We start from the raw sequence: 16359 nt of genomic DNA on the forward strand, positions 1-16359 counted from the left end.
AAAAACAAAATCCAAAATTGACCAGATTCGTTAAGGACGGTAGTCATGACAAACTGTGTCAACCAGACAGTGATTGGGGGGAGTTCTTGACTTTACAGAGCACTCAACAGTCTCTGCATTTGGGTAGGTGACGAGCCAGAAACGCCTATTGTGTATCTTCTCATGTATCCCATCATGAATAGAATGGGAGAAAAAACAACATATGAGATGAAAAACCTGGTCAGTCGTCATATTCAGGCAGTCAGATGACCCAACTTGTTGCTAAATGAAACCAATCATTCAGTTCTGTGCTTTTTCAAATGGAGCTTCTTGGCCATTTGTTTCTGCATAAACGGGTATCAATCCTGTAACATTGGTTGGCTCCGTGTGTTGATAGGAGCTGGAACTGTTCCTGCACAACAAGCAGAGAGTTGTCTGAGGTTTTCGTCTGCGGGAATACCAACATAAGCAGGCGTACATATTTTCACCCGACTCGGTTTCCTGACTGCGCTGATAAAGGGTCACGAGCGCAGCGTGGAAGAGTGGAATGTGTGGTATGACCTTCAGTCCAAATGTCAGTGTTGCTCTGTGATGAGTGTCGAGGGAGAGAGAGACAGAGGGGCGAAATTGAATTTCAATGTGTTCGTAAATCACGGAGAAGCTGCTGTTTCCGTGTGTCAGAGAAAAACAGAGGAAGGTGAGAAAGAAGACGGCGGAGAGACACGAGCGGCAGAGAGACAGGCAGCGTGTGTGTTCGTGCGCTATCGTGACTAACGGCCGGTTGTTATTCATCTTGGCATGCGGCTCCCAGCAGCCCCCTCACATCAGGTGTGAGATTGGCGGAGAAGAGGAGGGGTTTGGGAAAGGAGGGGGTGTTGACGGTGTGACAGCGTCAAAACATTTCTCTCTCAAAGCGGCAAATCTGTGCTTTCGCATAAAAGAGACCCCCTCCCAGCTCTTCTAGCCCAGACTCACCGCTCTGCTATCTTCTGTTCTGTTGCTGTTTGCCGTTGAGCAGTCTTATGCATCTCCTCATCGACTGTGTACTTTTTGAAATACTTCCTGACGGATCGAATGGACCATTATTGTTTCTGTAATCTTAGAAAAGATAAACATTTTAATTTAAGGTATTTTTAAAAACAATTTAGTTTGATTTTTGCTCTCAGCTTGGTAAAGTTCAGCATCTTTAACAGATTTAGTTGTGCTTTTTTATCTTTTAGGGCACGTTCACAATGTTAAGTTTGATCCTCGCTATTGGTTTTTTCTATGGACTAATACCGATTTTGGCAGATATGAAAAAGCCTAAGCTTTGCTGCAGACTAATAAGTGAATGGTGTTCCACTTGAGAACATGAGACTTTGATCACTTGGTAGAGAAGTCTGGTTCAGGTAACTGTAGAGTAAGTACTGCACTAACTCATTGTAATGGTGAAAGCATTGACTGGAAATGAGAACTGGACCGAGTGACTCCTCCCATTCCAAATAGGAAGTACCCGCTGGCTTGAAGAAGCCAAAATCCCAAAGACTTTTATTGACAAATAAACAGCTGTTACTCAGTCATTCTATTTGTCAGAACAACCATTCTAATGTATTTTTTAACATGATCTTGCTAATCTTCATTTTGGTTAATGATATATTTTTTCATACTACAGTCTCTGCATGTTGGTAAGTTATTCAAGATATAAACGTGCCAATCAAAAGCCCCACAGCAAACATTTGAAACGTAAGATTGACAGATTTTTTGATTTTTTGTGAGAAACAAAATGTACAAAATTGATTCCAGGAAATAACATTGTATTATTTGAAAAATGGAGCAGAAAATAAGTATTTGGGCAATGACAAAAGTTTACCTCTGTACTTTGCAATGTAAACCTGGTTGTCAATAACAACAATAATAAGTGTCTAACATTTCCTGTACGTCTTCACCAAGCTTGCACTGTAGGTGCTATTTTGGTCAATTCTTCCATGCAGATCTTCTCAAGACCTCTGATTTTTTTTTGTTGTTTTTGGACAACACAGACTTTTAACTCCCTTCGTAGATGCTTTAGTAGATTGAGATCCAGAGACTGGCTAGAAGACACTTGAACCTTGAAGTGCCTTTGACATAGCCACTCCTTTGTTACCCGGGGGATAAGTTTGGAATGATGGCCATGCAAGAAGATCCACATATGTTTTATCTTTAATGCTTTCACTGATGGAAGGAGGTTTTTGTCCAAAAAGCAGTCCAAAGCATGATACTTCCACCTCCATCCTTCAGTGGGTATGATGTTCCCCATGACCTTCTTCCAATCCTTGTCTGGATTGTCCAGGTGGTTTTTGGATAACTTTAGACGGACTCGGACATGTGCTGGCTTTAGCAGACCTTTGGAGCTCTGCAGGATTTAAATCCAGGACAACTGTGTGTGTTACTATAATAATCTTTGTTACTGGCGTCCCTGCTCTCTATAGGTCATTGACCAGTCCCCCCATGTAGTTCTGGGCCCTCCAGGTGGAGGGAGATTGTCAGTGGTCTTGTATTTCTTTCATTTTATAATAATTGCTCCTCCAAGCTTCTTGTTTATTGTAGATTGGTTCATCACAGTCTCGTTGACATGTTTTTTCGAGATTTCCTCCAGAAAATTAACACTTGAGCAGTCCAAACTAAAGCGGACCAACCATCTGAGTGTGAAAGCCTCCTAATGTTGCATGGAAATTCTTGGTTTCAACAAGTTCTCAATTTTGGGCAGTGTTGAAAATGAAATGTATCCAGTCCCTGCACTCTTTACTACACCATGTTTACCCACAAGACATTTTCTAACTTTTTTGTGATCGTGTCTTCAGATTCCCATTTAGGCTGTATATTGGTTTCTTGCTGATAATTTTTTACTTGCTCTTTTTATTCTCCAGAAAGTTTTTGAGCATTCTGCACAAGGCTGTTTTTTTGCAATTGAACAAAGGGGAATTTTCTCAAGCAGACTAATGTTTATTCTTTGGTCAACATTAAAGTTCGGGTAATTCTTTACAATTGCCAAGCAAAATGGACTAGCCAGGCAAATGAACTCTCAATGAAGACTAAATCTGCCAGTTTTCCATTTCGGTTTCACCTAAAATCGAGTAAACACAAGAAGGTTCATTAGAAAGAACCAAAGTTATGAGTCTCTAGAACCAGTTTATTGCTTATATGTCAACTACAATAAAGCGGCATTGCACAAAACTGTTCCTGCACATTAACTCGTGTAGTATTTTGAGATATATGTGCACATTTTTTTGAATAAGGCAGAAATTGTCTACTTTTGTTGAAAATATTTATCTAACAGCTAGAAAAACTACATGTGTGAACATAAAGAAGCAGGTTCTTTTGACATTTTTTTATTTAGTCACAAACTTTTAAGGGTGCTAAAAGGTGCTTTTATTTCCCTTTTTTCATTGGTTCGTCCTGCTACCTGGTAACATTACAACCTCAATGTCCATGTCCGATGGAAAGCACTGTGGCAGGATGAATCAGATGTTATTTCAAAGTGATGACTAGACTAGATATAGCCTAGGGGATAAAAAAAAGATGAGCAAACTGACTCCAGGACCGGCTCCGTGTTACCCCTAGACATGGTGAGTAAACTCTCAACCAGCCTAACATTTATTTTCAGACACAAAACTGCAACAGGTTTTAAAATTACTGCTAACTTTCTCAAATAGAAAGTGCTGCATACTCCCACGTGACTGTCTGTTTTTTGTTTGCTGCTCTATAAGTGTCGGTTTTGTTTCCTATTCAAGCTAACTACGTGCACGAGTTTACTCCAAAAAGATGAAATTTTTCTCTTCAGTTTGAATTTTGATTGCGATCCTGACATCGCTGGATGGAAAGATGGAAAGCTTCAGATTCAGCAGGCACTATGTCTGAAACAAAAGTTACACTGAGCAGCCTCGTCTGGTTAGAGAGCTTGTTTTCAAGTCAGCAGGTTGTTAATTTACATTGATCTTGTGACCCGATATCTTTGATTGTCCTGCTTCTTTGGTGCATGCACGCCTCCTGATGTTGGTGTCCTGTTTTTCTTCTCATCAACAGCAGCCTTTGAGGCTTCTCTTCCTCTTTCACCGCCTGTCTCCGTCTGTCTGTGCTGCGTGTCTCTTTCCCTGTCTTCTCCGTTCCCGTAGTACCCTGTTACAGCATCTCTGGCATTTATATCTCTTACATTATTTTTTTTCCTCTGCCCTTCTTTGTGTTTCATCTCCCTCCCACCTGTGCACTCTCCGTCTCACTCTCTCTCCCCATCTTCCTCCAGCTACTTCCCTGATATTGATCTGTATTCTAGCCATACAGCTGAACCGCCTTCGGCTCTGCGATGAGCTCAGATCTCACTTCTGCCTCTGCATGTATACGAGCGAGCATGCAGGAAAGAAGCTGCTCCGAAGCCCCGCTTGTCTCGACGTCGCTAAAAACGTACCACAAATATTTGATCCCTTCTGATTTCGGTCCTTTCCCCACTGACAGATGATCAGTCTACGTATTTTTAGGTTTATTTGAATATTGGAAGACTCAATAAAAGCAAGAAAGACTTATTTATTCACTTGCTTTTACATGAGTAGATAAAAATTTTCATCCCTTGACAAATCATGGCTAAGTTGGTGCAGTAACCCTTGTGAATGTCCAGCCCTCTCATTGGCTGGGAGCATTAACTGTATATGAGAACTGGATCGGGTGAGTGTGACATCTCCCATTGAAAATGACTTGCCTCTGGTTCCAATGTAATGAATTCGATTCAGTCGCCATTTTTTTCAACTTACGGACACCGCCATGTTGGAACCAGGAATCTTCAGTGAGCAGTTATTGGTCCAAGTCGGTCTAAAACTGCAGCAACCGTAGACATAGTCTATGGCAGGGGTCGGGAACCTATGGCTCGCGAGCCATATATGGCTCTTTTGATGGTCACATGTGGCTCGCAGACAAATCTTTAATTATATATTTTTTTTCATTAGACCAGTCCTTCTCGGGCGCGATGCGATGCCAGAGGCGCGCAGTAGTAACAGTGCTTAGAGAGAGAAATCTGCGCCAGCGCTATCAGTTACTATTATCTATTATTTCACAGAGTTTGTACCAGCTGGAAACCTGTGAATTGCCGTGCCTAAAACTGCGCTCTCCCGTCTCTGAGAAAGAGCGCGCAGATGCGGGGACGGGATGTGTGAGGAAGAAAGCAGGGGGGAGGGGCGGCAGCAGGTGAATCGCGCAGGTATTGTAAAAACGTAAAATCCGCTGCCCGTCACTCACTGCGGCGTGTGAGTGTGTGTTTGGCTCCCCGTCTGCATGTGATCAGTCTGTCTCACATCTACAGAACATTGATACTAACCTAAAATCACGTTTAAAGTCTCAACGCCTGCATGAAGCAGAAACTCACCACGGATCAACCAGACTAGACCATCAGCAGAACTACCACGAGAAATACTCATCATTTATCAGCAACAGCATAACGATGTTATTAAAAAGAATCCACACTTATTGTACTTTAAAAATGTTGAAATTAAATCAAATGCACATATTCACTTGTATTTTTAGTTTTAAACATATTGTCGCGGACTGAGTTGGATGGCTGTTGGGCCGCGTTAAAAGTTCTGGAGTTCATTGAACGCGTCAAGCAGAGATCTGATTGGCCCTCAGTTCTGTCGCTCAGCCTGTTGTTAGGTAGTTTGGACCAATGGGGTTCAGCAAAGGCCGAATAAGGGAAATGGGAGGGCTGCAGCGGGAGCAGGTGAATATAAAGTTGGGAGACGCGCTGTCGTCTCGGCGGGAGAGATTTAGGAGTTGCTGAATTAATTGTTCGGCGTTTGTTGCGGTCTGCAGTAACCAGAATAAAGAACCTTAAAAGAGGTTAAGTCTCCGTGCCTCAGTGTGGGAAAGAGACACTACATTACTGTATGGCTCTTTGGAAATTACATTTAAAAATATGTGGCGTTTATGGCTCTCTCGGCCAAAAAGGTTCCCGACCCCTGGTCTATGGCAACCATTCTGCCAATCAGGAGTGAGCTTGATGGATGGCCACATCCCTACCATTTGAAAGCGTGTTAGGGAGAGTCAGTCCATCAAAAATTTTACAAGTTCAACTTAAGACCACATACTTTTATCGAGGCATCTGATTGGCCAGTTTATAACATTTCCAGTAAAGAAAAATTATTAAAAAAATAGGATTACCAAAAAGATATTAAAAAATGTATCAAAGCTAGATTTGTTATTCTGACAGATACAACAACTGAGTAATAACTTTTTATTTCTCAATAGAAGTCTATGGGATTTTAGCTTCCTGGAACCAGGGGGTACTTCCTATTTGGATGGTGGTGGTGTGTGTGTGGGGACGGGGGTAACTCGGTCCAGTTCTGATATACAGTCAAAGGCTGGGACCCACTTGGTTTGTTGTTCTTGAACTTCTCTGCTTAGATCAGAAGACTGTGTGGGGGTTGGACTATGAGGTGACTCCTGGCTGGGCTCCTTCTGCTTGTCACCACACTGGGACTGTGTGCTGCCCTCCCTCCTCGTGCATTTCACTTAAAGGCCACATATGTTTTTGCACAGCTTCTGGAGGGTTTTTCCCAAATTTTCCTTTCTCAGAGGAAAGAAAGATCGTTTATTTGGTCTCTCCCTGCCTTTGGGCATTTAGTCAAAATAAGGAAAAAAGGGGATTTGAATTTCAAAGAGGAAGATTTTTATTTTCAGTTTCAAAGCTTTTATTGATAGAAGCGCATCAGTTTACAGAGAGTTTATAGATAAGTGTCCATCCCTTTTTTAGATCCAAAAGAGAACGCATATCAAAAAAGTTCACTAAAGCTTCATGAACCAGCAAAATATGCTGGTGCCATCCCATTACTATAGTGAGAGATGGCATCCCCTGAGAAGAGAAAGCTGCCCAGCCAAAACATTTGATAATGCCTGTCTGCTTTCAAGGTTTTGGGTCTGTGTCTTTCCTAAAGAGAATTCATCTTGAGGCCAAACTATTTCTCCTTTGTCACCCTCATGCTGTGTTCAGTTTTCTAAAAAACATCCAATTCAAACTGTTGATACATAATGTGAGTTTGGTTCAATTTGTTTGGTTTGTCTTTTAGGAGATGTCATCCTTCTCCTCTCAGGATCTCATATTAGTCTTTTTGAAGACTGTTCTATAGTTTGGTTAGGGTTCCCTCTCACAAGAGACATGCTGACCATTGATTGTATAAGAGAACTGGACTGAGTGACTCTCTTCCGCTTGGTGTTCCAAATGGGAAGTACCACTGGCTCCAAGAAGCCAAAGTCCCATAGACTTCTATTGAGAAATAAACAGCTGTTACTCAGTCATTCTATTTATTCGAATAACCATTCTTACTCTGATACCTTTTTCAAACACATTTTTGATGTTTTATTTTAATTCATGACAGTTTTTCTGTAGTGCAAGTTATTCAAGTTTTAAACTGACCAATCAGGTGATCTCACGGCGAACGTTTAAAATGTTTGACAGATTCTCCCACTTTGAGCCCTTAGCGCACTGTTTTTAGACATCTCTCTCTTGCCTTAAGGCCCGTTCACACCGGGACGAATTTCGCCGGCGATTTTCGCCGACGTTTAACGCCTCGTGACTAAACAAAGTGCACCAATGTGAGTGTGCACACCGACGCGAAAAAACTCCAAGCGTCAAAGCGTCAAAAAAAAAAACGCCTCGGGTTCGTTTTTTTTTTTCAACGCGTCGCGTCGAAATCTATTCGACCAATGAGAATGGCGCTTTTGCACACGTGTCTGGAGCTTCTGAAGTTACAGTAAAACACAACTTGGGGGCGCTCAAACACAAAACTGCCTTGCTGAGCACACATACCAGCGAAGAAGATAGACGCCAAGTAGCGTCTACACTGCCCCGAAGAAATAATGACGGACATTCTAAAATATCCCCGAACCGAGCACCAGTTGGAGCTACTGGTGCTTGAAATATTCATGTTTTCTTTGTATTATTCTGACAAGCGTGTAAATACTTGCTCTCTTCTTCTGAGTGAAAAGCGACTTTAAGAAGCGTAAAGTTGCGCAGCGCCACCTTGTGTACAGGAGTATTTCTGTTTACATTAAACGCCATCTAATGTCAGGGAAGGAAATTGCATGTTCGCTCGGCTCATCGTCAGCGAAAATCGCCTGGGTGTGAACACAAAAGACATGGCGAAAAACGCTGGCGAATAACGCCTGGCGAATATTCGTCCCGGTGTGTACGGGCCTTTAGAGTGTATTAAGGTTATGGCTTAGTCACAGCTGCCCTGACGGGTGGGTGTGGGCGTGTCCTACTGTCATGGTTGTCAAACGGATTTTTTCATGTTTTTGACTCCACCCCCTCAAATCCTGCAGACTGTGCAAGGGGCCCGTACCTGCTGTTCATGTGATAAGTGTGTGCTTCTTGTTTGCACGGTACAAGTTTGCCCATCTTTTTGCCCACAAACAACTCGTATCTAGCATTGAAGGAAGTTGTGACTAATGCTTAACTAAATTAGCCTTATGAATACTTGCATGCCCACACACGGCAGACGGCCGTGGGGCAGAGGTAGAGCGGTCGTCCTCTGATCGGAAAATCACAGGTTCCTGCCTTGACCCCCAGGTGTCAAAGTGTCCTTGAACAAGACACTGAACTGCACATTGCTCCTGGTAGTTATGCCAGTGTTCGGAGGCGGAGCCACCATTAGTGTGTTAATGTGTGTGTGCATGGGTTAATGGGACTGTGACTGTAAAGCACTTTGGGCCTTTTAAGAAGGTAGTAAAGCGCTATATATAGTAAATACACGTCATTTACCATTTACAACAATGGTACATTCCATTGTCAACAAGCCTCAAAGGAAACTGCAAGACACACTTGCACTCCCCTTAAGATGCACCTTTAACCGGCCACTCTTCTCTACGACCACCCAAAAACCTGCAGCCCCTGCACAGGTCAACTCCTGCATGCGTGCATGAGGTTATACCTTTAATTGTTGGCCCGTAATGCCTATCTATGAACCTTTGCCCAGCTGGATCAATGAAGGAGTTTTTCACTCTTGTTTGATGCTGAAGTTGTCTCCTCTCTAATACACACAAAAACCATAATCCTTCCACCTCCATGTTTGACAGTGGGTATAGTGTCTTAAAGATCATAGGCAGCAGTCCTCCTCCTACAAACATTGCTCGATTTTGTGTCCACAAAAACAACATTTTCACTAGTAAACTTCTGACAGTCCTGTGCAGTGGTTTTTTTCAGCAGGGTGATGTTTGGGGCACTGCAAGATTTCCGTCATTTAAGTCCTCTACTTGTTTTGTGGATCATTGGTTCCATCTGCTCTGAGGTCAAAGACACGATTCTCCGATTTATTCCTGAACTGATTCCTTATGGTCGTTCAAGCTCCTGCTTGAAATACTTGTTAAAATGTTAATCATTTATAATATTTTGAATAATGGAATTTGTGTTATAATTGTTTCTGGTCAAATAAATCTACCATGAAAACTCTCATCTTTATCTTTAAATGGGAATTTGTTTGTTTTTTCCTTACAGCAAAAAAATGTGGGGGGGGGGGGGGGTGGACCTTAGCACAACTGTTGTTGCATTTGTGTTGGTCAGCGTAGTTGACGTGTGTGTGTGTGCCTTTCTTTCAGCTGGCTCTACAGTCACGGCTCTGTGACCGCACTCAAATTGGCGAGTACTACCTTGGGGCAGTGCGCTACACACAAGCTGACCTGGAAGACCCTAGCGATGACGACGACACCAACGTGCTCTTCTACTCTCCCGACATGACCCTGAAAGGGCGAGGTTCCTGACAGAGAGCAGGAGACAGAGAGGGAGACAAAAGAGCTGCAGGAAGGAGGCACAAAGGAGGGTCGCAGGCAGAGAGAAGCACAGAGGATTAGAAACCGAGAAGAGGGAAAGAAACAAAATGTAGGGAGGGAATGGTAGGGAAGATTGCGGGGACAGTCAGGCAGATAGAAGCCGGAGATGAGCTGTCAGGTTCCATTATTAATCCCCATCCTTTACTATTTAATATCCTTAAGACACACACCACACATACTGAGCAGAGCTCCAGCTCAACAGAGCTTAGAGGGTTCTCCCCATGCTGAGGGAGGGCGTCTACCGCATCCCAACAATTTCCAAATTATTTACCATTTTCTGCACCATTTTGTCACCTGTTCTTCATTATTTTTGCACACTAGTGGAGGGGGAAAAAAAGTATTAATAAGCGGCCACGGAGGGCGATGATTGCAAAGTGTTTCTGAAGAACTTGCAGCTAGTCACCTTTTCACTTCTCTGCAGGAGATGAGTGGAAAAAAAGCAGCCCTTTAAAGTCATGTGTGTGTCAGCATCTAGATCTGCTGTTAGATTGATCCTAGCAATGCATAATTTTCCTCCCAACAGGGGGGAAGCGGGGCAAAAGAAAAAAACTTTAACTCCTAAGATGGGTAGAGAAGACCCATCTTTCTGAGTCAGTCAGAACGTTTCCATTCGCTCAACATTCTGTCCGCTGGCTGCTCCAGAATGAATGCAAGCAGGAGATTTATCGATTAGAGTTTAACCAGGAATAGTTCAGCCTTAGCCAGACTAACGTGTTTACATGAACTTTAGGAGTCTGCTTTGACTCTGAGTGACACTGTGTTTGGGTTCTGATGTCACGCATTGTCCTCTCTGTTCATTTGAAGGTTGTTTTGTATTTTTTATGAACACGTATTTGTCATGCTGTATTTATATCAGATCAATGAACTGTTTTTGCTTATGTTTTATACATGTATTTTTGTACTTGCCTTAAAAGGAAATGGGGGGGAAAAAAGTTTGGCCTCTTTTTGTCAGAGCTTTACAATCAAATGTTTTAATATTTAATTGAATAAAAAATATTCATGTGGACACAAATTTTGGGTTTAATTGGCAGGATTGTGGTTATTTTGGATTCAAGTGCAGCTTAAAAAACATGTGAGTTTATGATGCTCCCATTCACGACTGGGTTTGTCTCAAGGCTTTAAACTTAAAACTAACTACAAGTATTAACAATGCAGTTTTTACCAAATAAATTAAGATTTTCATAGACCAGTTGGGTCAAGATGATTCCAAACTGTGATCATCTTTTGGTCTGTTTTCAAAGCGGTCATAGGTCTTTTAATTATGATTATGCCGTTTTACAGAAATTAAAAAAAAAAAGTTTTGGTTTGTAGGACATAGTTTCTGCAGAGCAGCAGTAGCCCATCAGAAATTCACCTCTGAGTTGTGGGCAGAACTGTTTGCACAAGGCAACCCCACCCCCACTTACCGCCACCCATAAATGAGTTATGTGTTTTTCCGCTCTCCCGCTACCTTACAGCCCCTCACAACCCCAACCTAACATTACCGGTGCAACAGAAATGGTGACCAATGTTGGAGCTATACAGCTGTACAGTTTTGATCCAGATTCCAGCTCGGACGAGGACAACAAAGACGTACACGGATTTATGCATCAGGATGGAGCGGAGCAGGCCACATGCTCTTTTTTTTAACTGCATTTTTTCCATCTGCTACTGATTCACCGTGAAATACTCGTGCAATTTTAAGCTTAATTTTCTTTCTATATGTCCTCTATCATGAGAGAAATGCCACAAGAACATGTTAAAAACACCATTTTCATCAGAGTGGGTCTATAATGAACCAAGTGACCAACGAAGGGTTTTCTGCGACATGGAAGAGGAAAACTCCCTCTGAATGGAAAATTAAATGGAACCTTCAGCGCTACCACGTCCTGTAAAGCTGTCCATCTGCTGTGACTGTTTGAGATCTGAAAGGGCAAACACAAAAACACTGGAAAATTTTCATTTTTATGTTCTGTGGGTGTCTGTAACACCAGAGTGCACCTTTGTTCAGCAGTTAAAAGTCCAATCACTGTATTTTGCACACCTGAACTGCGCGCATCTTTTTTTTTTTTGACACCAATGCTGCTTTTACTGGAATTTGCACTCGATCAAATAAATGAGCAGGAGATACATTTCATAACAAAGCTCAGGCTGGATGTGTTTATTTCATTTTCACATGGAAGCCATCCATCACTCCTGCCCTTCTCGTGTTTGTGTACATGCGTGGATACGCATGAAGACCTGCTTGAATAATGCATATTAATTATTAGTCCAACTTGCGCGCGTTCCCCATATATGGCTAACAGGATTTTGATTAATGGAATATGCGCGCCGCGTCCTACAGAAGACCACAGTCGCGCAATTTCAACCCCCTCCACATAAAGATCCAGTGGAAATAAGTGAATCTCCCTGTCACGCAAGAAGAATTATTATTCCCTCCTCATAATGTCGCATGCGCCGTAATTGGATACAATTTAACACCCGTGCAGCCCACGGGCATGTCGGCCCGCGCGTTGCCTGCTATTAGCTCGCCTCGCCACCCTATCATTTGTCAGATCTGTGTTTGTGCGCGTGCGTGAGGCTCGAGAAACCGGAGCCATTGTTGGAGTCTGGCCATGACCTAGCTGTGACGCACAAAAACAGAGGGGAGAAGTGGAGGGAAGGAGAGACGGCGGCAGCAGCGGCAGCAGCAGCACAGGCGCTGAAAAACAAGCTGGAGCTCAGACACCTCCAAGGGAGGGGGGGAGGGATGGAGCGAGGGAGGGAGGGAGGGGGGCCCCGCTAGCTGGCTGGCTGGCTGGCTCGTTGGAGCTCCTGCGCTGCCTCCACGACAGGCTGTTTATTAGAGCCCCGGTAGCATTTACGGGGAGATGGGGGAGGCTATAACCCTTCCTAAAGCCAGCTCACCCACTGTGGGCGTTTAAAACCAAAGAAAAATCCGGCCTGGAGAAGGTTAGGGAGGAGATTGCAGCCTTAGTATGAATAATTGAGCCAGAGTTCTTGCTTAGCCCCATTTATATGAACTACTGTGACTTGAGCTACGCTTATTTGAGTTATCAGATTGGAAAATTAGTTTTAGGAAGTTTATTGATTAATTTCTCTAAAGACCAACTCTGATAATCTTTTGAGCTATTTCCAAAGCAGTGGGCTTTTAATTGTTATTATGCTGTTTTTAGCCCATTTTTTTTTCCAATTGTGGTTCAGTTTCTGCAAAGCGGCAGTAGTTGATTAGCAATTTCTTGTGGAGCAACCCTGCCACCACTTCCCATCATCCATAGCTGAAAGCTCTTTGTGTACAAGCCCTGGATCCCAATAGCTCACAGCCCCTCACAACCCCAAACACTACCTGTGCAGTAAACATGGCTAGCAATATTGGAGCCATCCAGATGTATAGTTTTGAAGCAGATACCAGCACAAGTGAGACAATAAAGACGTACCTGAATCTATTTGTCTGCAAGTGAATGCATCAGAATGGAGCGGAGCAGAGAGCTCATGGCCCGCCCAGATTATTTTCTGCCGCAATATATGCCTTTTTCCATCTGCATTTTTCATCTGCCCCTGATTGACAGTTCAGCAATTTGAATCAAGAAATACTCAGAAATAACATTTTAAGCTTAATTATTTTATATATGTCCTCCACCATCAGAAAAAGTCCACAAGAACATGTTAAAAACACAATTTCCATCGGAGTCTGTCTATCGATTTTATAATTGTACATTTTGATTTAGATTTTCCTCTAACAAATTTTACGAAATCAGCCAAATAAACCAAAAGTTCGTTAGTTTAGTTTTAGAGCGATTTGACTTTATATGAGCAAAAATCTGCCCAGTTCTATGTTCCGCCTGTCTTCCCATGCCCTCGGCTCTGCGATGGTTTGTTCAGAGCAGACCTGAACAAATCCCCTCAAAGGTACAACAGCACCTTGACTAATTGTGAACCAAACAAAGGCTTTTCCAGCTTGCAAGTATGCGCCACACCTGATTGAAGGTTTATTCTTCTAATGCAGAACAAAATGTTTCCCTAAATTTACTAAATGTTGGCGAAATTTGTGATACCACCAAATCTTATAACTGTATTTTTTTTAAATATAGAATACAACACAAAAAAACAACTTTTGGCCCGCATCGGTTTGTACTGACTTCTTTTCCCTGAAATTATCCAGATCAGCTGTGAAAAGCTGCGTGTGTGCGTGCGTACTCCACATTTCTAGAATCGTCGCCAGGAAGCTCGGTAGCTATGATCCGGCCTGTATATATATTTAGCTGCTACTTCAGAATGGTGTGGTTAATGTCCCTGTTTCCAGGCGCCCTGTCTGATAAGAGCTCGGCTGCTGCGCGAGCAGAGCGCGCGGAGCTTTCAGCGCGGAGCTCCGGTCTCCAAAGGGTTAAATTAATCTCTTTCCCAGCTCTCGCTCGCTCTCTCTCTCTCTCTCTCTCTCTCTCCCTTTACGCACACACAAACGCGCACGCGCGCACACACAGGCTGCCACCGCCCCAGATAACAGAGGGGCGCCTCTCCCCAGCCAGCCAGCCTCCGCTAATCGCAGTGGCAGGAGGGGGGAGTGGAGTGCCGGCGGCCTCTCACAGCGCTGGGCTTTTTATTGACGCTGCCTGGCTGTGTGTGTGCGTCAATGTGTGTCATGCGCCTCGCACGGATGTCAGTGCGCGTCGCGGCGCTATAAAAGCGCCATGCGTGCGCGTCTGTGTGTGCGCTTCCCTCCCCGCGCGCGCGTGCGTCTTTGTGTGTGTGTGCGCTCCTGCCAGAAGCGGAAAGCAGGGAGAGGCGGGGAACTGGGAGGGTGGGTGGCGAGGTTATGAGCGGAACTCGACAGAGGCCGACAGACGAAAGAGAACGAGGGGTGGGCGAGGGGAGGGGAAGGAGGAGGAGGAGGAGCGCGCGCGCGGGGAGGAGGCAGGGGGGGGATCTTTCTTGTGCTGCGCTGAGAGCCGCCACCGCTTCTCCTTCCTCTCAGATAAGCCTCGTTTGAAGGTTTTCATCTTTATTCTCTGAATAACGACGCCACTGTTCGGTGTCTCTGCCCGCGCATTTCAGCATGCGTAAGACCCCTCCCCCCCGTCCCTCCCTCCCTCTCTCTCAAGGTCGGAGCGAGACAAAGTGAGACTGATCGCATTTTGTGTCACTGATTGATCGCTTCGATTGATTTAGCAACCCCATTGATTAGGGCTTAATCTATCGGTCCGTGCCTCTCGGTGCTCCAATTATTGGAGCCTCTTCCTCCCTCTGCGCGTCTCTCCGCGAGCAGCCGCGTTTGGCTCGGAGCCACGCTCGCCCTGCCGCGCCAGCCTGTAATTATCCCCGGTGAGGCCGCGCTAACGCAGCGTGGCGCGCCTGTGGGGAACCGGTTAGCCCTACAACACCGGCGGGGGCGCATGACTGTGCCTGCCAGTGTTCGTGTGCGTGTCATAAACGCACCGCATATTATTAAAGTGTGGAACAAAGCACAATCAGTCACACACGCACGCCTGCACACACACACATCCCCTGCTTCAAAGAATGTGCGTTGCAAGATCTATTGATTGCACGCGTGCGCGTACGTGCGTTTGAGTGCTCGGGCAAGTTTCTGCGTGTGTGAGTTGCAGTAAGCGATCCATAACGATCTGCAGGTGGATTGTGCTGATTAGTACCGGCTGCTGTGGACTGAGCTGCGTGCAAAGAGCTTCCTGCAATCTGAGCCTGCAGACCGTGAGTGTGCGCGTGCACGGAGTAGGTACTCACTTCAAAATAAAATGTGTTTTGGGGTTTTTGCGGTTTCCCTCTTTTTTTTTTTTTTTAGAGGGAGGTCATAGCTTGGCGGTAGGAGTGCACACATGTGAACCTGGCTTGTTTTTTTGCGCTTCAGCGTCTGATTGCAGCAGCAGATGGCTGAATCGCTGTGACCTCCCAGAGCGCAGCGTTTCCAGTGTGCGCGCGGGGTTCGTGCCGCTTTGGTTTTTACAAGACCCACACCTACACGCATGACAGGACGTAAAATGACAGCAAGAAGCCAAGGGATCGCAGTCAAATGCACGTTCCCCCACCCCCACAGTCACCATATTATCAAAGGCTGGGGCTGTTCTCAGACCACCAAGTTCAAACCACAAAAGCACCATAAAGAAACTTGGGGGAGTGTGTGTGTGTGTGTGGGGGGGGGGGGGGTGGCAACAACCCCTGCCTCTTCAGACGTGTCTCTTCTTTTGCCACTGAAGATCCAGCTGCGCGCTGGCGTCTCGGGCACCTCAAATGCGGTTTGCCCTGCAGATTTCTAGGAGCAATATTCATCCTAATCTCGTTTCCCGGTGACTGATGGAGAGGTCTGTTTGGCTTCAGCAGCTTCTGAGAGGTGGAGGCTGAAAAAAAGACCTGATGTGGGCTGCGGGTTCTCTCTCCGGCGCTCTCCTGACCTTTCGGCGCGGCTATATGCGTGATATTAGCATGATTCAGCCGCTCAGGGCCAATTTCATTATTTACTTCTCTGTTGACCCTGTGGTTTGTATTAATAACGCGTGTTTCAGAGCAAAGCAAGCTGATGGGAGACGCGACGTCTCCTTGCTGACAGTTCAGAGGAGAAGCGCATCCGAT

The 16359-nt window shown here is 44.7% G+C and overlaps 1 protein-coding gene across 4 annotated transcripts in view; it reads left to right on the plus strand.

Moving 5' to 3' along the window:
• The window catches only part of LOC101163857 (cyclic AMP receptor-like protein A), a 73140-nt gene extending 62327 nt beyond the window's left edge, over positions 1–10813 (plus strand). For all 4 annotated transcript variants that reach the window (XM_011489322.3, XM_011489323.3, XM_020712837.2 and 1 more), the window contains one exon: positions 9571–10813. In XM_011489322.3, coding sequence (XP_011487624.2) covers positions 9571–9732 — 162 coding nt within the window. In that variant the 3' untranslated portion in view covers positions 9733–10813. The remainder of the gene's footprint in view (positions 1–9570) is intronic.
• The last annotated feature ends 5546 nt before the right edge of the window (positions 10814–16359 follow it).

This window comes from Oryzias latipes, chromosome 21 (assembly GCF_002234675.1).
Source record: "Oryzias latipes chromosome 21, ASM223467v1".
Classification (NCBI taxonomy): domain Eukaryota; kingdom Metazoa; phylum Chordata; class Actinopteri; order Beloniformes; family Adrianichthyidae; genus Oryzias; species Oryzias latipes.